Genomic DNA, 4,770 nt, shown 5'->3' on the forward strand with positions numbered 1-4,770 from the left:
TGGGGGGGGGGGGGGGGGTACTTGTATGAATTACTACAAACAGTTAAAAAATATCGCGGTCATGATATATATTCAAGAGGATAACCTACTTGCACCATAATGTACCGCGATATGATTTTATAATTTGTACATAGTAAAAACCCAAATAATTACTAAAAGAGTATGAGACTTAAAAATTTGAACAACTTAATACAATTACATATATTTTGAATGGTCAAACATTTTGTAACACCAAAAGTCAAAAAATTCAATAATGTTACATAAATTGAAACAAATTATAATATGATATCTTTTAAGTTTATTAAGAGACTAAAGCTTATGTTCAAACATTTTAGTAAATGATAGTATAAAAATTATATATTTGTATTGATAATATATATAACTTAAAATTTATTTTATATATATATATATAGTCAAATTAACATATTATTAATGGTTAATTTTGTAGGCACCAAATGAATTTGAGAGGAGGACAGAAGAAGCATGCAAAAAAATGATTATGGAATCTAAAAAGGCATTAAAAGAACTTGCATTGTCCATTAAAACCATGGCACAACCAATTTCTTCGATACGTAACACAAAAAATGTCATTGATGACCTAAAACTCACACTAGGCATTTCAAAAACCTTTTTTCGATACGATGAATCGCGTGTCATGGATTGTGTCCCCACCGCGTCCATCATGTCCTTACTCATCTCCGTCACTAAATGTGTCGACGAGATCTCTGAGGCTATCGAGGAACTTTCGAGCAAAGCACGTTTCGAGAAGAAGAGTCTGTTGCCGGCAACAACATCCCGATCGCATCGGTCGCAAATATTGCACCGTGGGACCGTGAATCCTATTGTGGAGGATGAGGTGGATGGTGGTGATTTTGTTAAGATCGAGATAGGTGACAATGTAGAACCAAAGGGGAAAGTTGTAGTAGAGGAGGTGAATCCTATTGTGGAGGATGACGTGGATGGTGGTGATTTTGTTACGATTGAGATAGGTGACAATGTAGAATCAAAGGGGAAAGTGGTAGTAGAGGAGGTGAATCAAATGAGTAATCAAATAAGTGCAAAAAAAGAGGAATCTTTTGTTATTTGGATACATGGAAGCACCGCAATGGCAATAGTGGAAGAGATGAAAACGCCAAAAAAAATAAGAGATTTTATGGACTTAGTTGATATAAAGCTTTATAATAGCACTCAATTTTTCGAATCAACTGAAGGAGTACTAACAAGCCTAGAGGGGGTGAATCAAGTGAGTAATCCACTAGCTGTGACAGAAGGAGAACCTGTTGTTATTGGGATATGTGGAAACACGACAACAACAAAAGTGGAAGAGATGGAAATGTCAGAGAAGAAAGTAGAACTAACATACTTGGCAAATATAAAGTTTGATAATAGTATTCAATTTCTCGAATCTATATTGATGACCGTAACAACAACAGTGGAGGAGATGAAAACGGCAGAGAAAAAGGAGACTTTGTAAATTTAGTCGATACAAAGCTTTATGATAGCATTTAATTTTTTAATCAATTGAGATAGAAAATTGTAAATAATTGCAAATGAAAGTGTAAGGAGTGAAATTTGTTAGAGTACTTCCCTTTCAATATTATTTTGTATGTGTAAGACAAGTTAGTTTTTGCTCTACAAAGTGAAATTATCCTCATTGCTCTATTAAAAAAGAAACAGTCTACTAGTACTTGTAATTAATATTTTAATTTGAGCTTCATATATTAGACGCAGTGGCGGAGTCAAGAATATCATGGACGGTATAAAAAAAATGAAAAAAATAAAAAATAAAAATTGTTGTTACCGGCTCTTTCAAGGCGTGTAAACTCACTGGGCTACAACACCTTGTTCTGTCAAGTGTATCCAGAATATGTTGATGAATAAAATTACAAAGCTAAGGGGAGCTTAAGCTCGACCATTGTCCCAAATTGCAGCCAATAGTTGCTTCACAAAAACTAAGGTTCTGACAAAAACTATATAATTTTTGCACAAACTTACAAGTCTAGCGTGATAGATAAAATTAGCTATAGCATTTCAACAGTCAACTGGATCAATTCTATACAAAATAATTCTTCCTCTACTTATGCCTAAGGACTCCATTTGTATGAGATTAAGTTTGTAAGGTCCGATAACTGCTATCGATGGGAGGTGAGCATGTGCAAAAATAAACTTTATTTTTGATTTATTTAGCAAGCACTAGGGAGCTAAGGGGTTTTCGAAGATTGATTTGAGATATTGTATTAGGGACTATATGTAAGCACTATGAGTTTCTTGTAATGTCGTTTAGATTGACAAATGCATATTTTGATAAGTTGGTGATTATATTTATCGAAAATATACTTGTATATACGTCTCTAAGTTAATTTCATATATTTAATTTACAAAGAACCATGATCAACATGAAAAATAATATTTGACACATTAGATAGACAGGAAGATATATCATAATTTTACACATCCTATTTACTTTTCTTGCAGGTTTAACTGCATCACTAGCTACAAAAATCATCAAAACAAAACCTGAAACACTAGGGCAGGGGTAGAGCTAGGGAGAACGAAGGGGTACATCGAAACCTCATTGCAAAAAATTACACTATATATAAGATCAAAATTACTTTTTACGTGAAAATCTTGGTTACGACACTAATACCAGGTAAGGATTGGAGTTATGAGTATCCAAGTTACATCACACCTATACAGGTTAAATAAGGTATATAACCACCTCACGAACTCGTTCCCTGTGAGACAATATTGTGCAAATGCCAGACTGCCATCAACCATCCCTCCGAGATTTGGCAAAAATCATATTTTATCAAATATTATTATAACAATTGAAGAAAGTAATCAATTATTCATATTAGTATAGTGGGACAAGCCAAAGGAGCCACATCAAAGTGGTTGCGATAGAGTAATAAGTAACTTTATCTTTAACTAAAGGTCTTGAGTAGTGGAGTCGCTAGAATTTTTAGTAGAACGATAATAATATATCCAGTGTAATCCTACAAGTGAGGTTTGGAGAAGGTAGGATGTACGTAGACCTAACCCTTATATTTGTGAAATAGAAAGACAATTTTAATTTCAATCAGAATTTTCACTAAAGGAGTCAAACCGATAAAGAAGTAAATACATGAAAAAGAATCAAAGGGAATTCAAATATATATAATATTAACTATTTTTAGCGAAGGGAGTTAATTGACAGCCCTTTAACAATGATGACTCCACCATTGATTCGGATTTGATCTCTAGATATGCCCTCAAAATGAAACTTTCTGATGCAGTTTCGAATTTATTGACCCTAAAAGAGATGTCGAATACCAAGTGAAAATGAAGAAAAAAGCCGAAGGACCAAATTTTGAATACAAACATAAAGAAAAAATAAAAATGGATAAAAGTCATGGACATAAGTGTTGGTACTTTGGACAGTAACATATTATTTATTTTATCACATTTTTAAAAAATTATGAAAATTTCTATTTTTAAAATTTTTGGATACATAAATTTACACAATGTATTGATTAAATATATCACTTTACGTGATGAATCGAGACATTGAGTGGTATACCGAAACCAAGATGCCGTGTATCGGGAGTTGAGAGATGTATCAAAAACCGAGACACAATGTATCAAAACATTTTGGGATGTATCTGGATTCCACCAAATTTAAGAAATTTTTGTAATAAAAAAAATAGAGATAAAATGTAGAGCAACTTACAAAAATAACTATATTTATAGGATTAATGAATACCAATAGCTCTAAGTATGTTATTTACAATAAATGACTACAATTTATATCATTTTTTTGTTGTATTTTTGTGTAGATTTTTATTTTTTCTATTTATACATTAATACATCTTTAAGTACAACAAACTAAATAAGGAATTGACTCTAAATATAACCCCCTATCCTTACATTACGTCCATACAATGAGCAACTTCCCATAATTAACTTTATAACTAAAAATTACTTATTGAAAGACATATCAGGTCATATTATTTATCAGTTTAACAAAAATTGTGATACATCATACTCAATTTTCTTGTTGTCTCCATATTTCTTATTTTGGAGTTGTAAAGGTATTAATAAATTTTTGTTTGTTAATTCAAGTTATTCTAGGTAAGCAAATTGTTGAATTTGTGAATGAAGGTTAAGTATTTTGATTTTGAATAGGTGAACTATATGGCAATAGATACACTAGTTGTTAAACAAAAAATGAATACACCAATATAGAATACAATGAATAAATACATTGTTGTTAAACACAAAAATGAATATGTTGGTTACAACTATACTTGTATTCCCTAATCATTTTTTTTTATCTTGGATATAGTACTTATCTATCTAGATATAACTGTATTCACAAATCAACATTTCAACTTGTGCTTATATAACAATACAAGTATCTATGTATATAAATATGGATACATTTTCAACACTGTTGTTAAGCAAAAATATGGATACATTAGACAAACGAGCAAAAAAAGATAACAATTTGTGGGTATCAAACTGTATAAGTATTCTTCTAAATAAAATTTTTGAAAAAGGCCAACAATATAGTATTGATGTATCCAACTATACTTGAATTCCCTAATCAACTTTTTAAATTTGACAGAGTACTTATGTATTCAAATATAACTGTATTCACAGATCAACAGTTCAACTTGTGGTTATATAATAATACAAATGTCTATGTATATAAGTATTCTACTATATACAAAATTGACAATCAAAAGAACCCTCAATCTCTTTTTTGTTCATGTTTTTCTTGTACTCATT

At 31.0% G+C, this 4,770-nt stretch overlaps 1 protein-coding gene across 1 annotated transcript in view; it reads left to right on the plus strand.

The window, feature by feature from the left end:
* Nucleotides 1-1,474, plus strand: part of LOC107060826 (aluminum-activated malate transporter 8-like) — a 4,177-nt gene extending 2,703 nt beyond the window's left edge. The window contains exon 6 of the mRNA XM_015309194.1: nt 449-1,474. Coding sequence (XP_015164680.1) covers nt 449-1,474 — 1,026 coding nt within the window. The remainder of the gene's footprint in view (nt 1-448) is intronic.
* Nucleotides 1,475-4,770: the final 3,296 nt, after the last annotated feature.

The sequence above is a fragment of the Solanum tuberosum genome, unplaced genomic scaffold, assembly GCF_000226075.1.
Source record: "Solanum tuberosum cultivar DM 1-3 516 R44 unplaced genomic scaffold, SolTub_3.0 scf00098, whole genome shotgun sequence".
Lineage (NCBI taxonomy): Eukaryota > Viridiplantae > Streptophyta > Magnoliopsida > Solanales > Solanaceae > Solanum > Solanum tuberosum.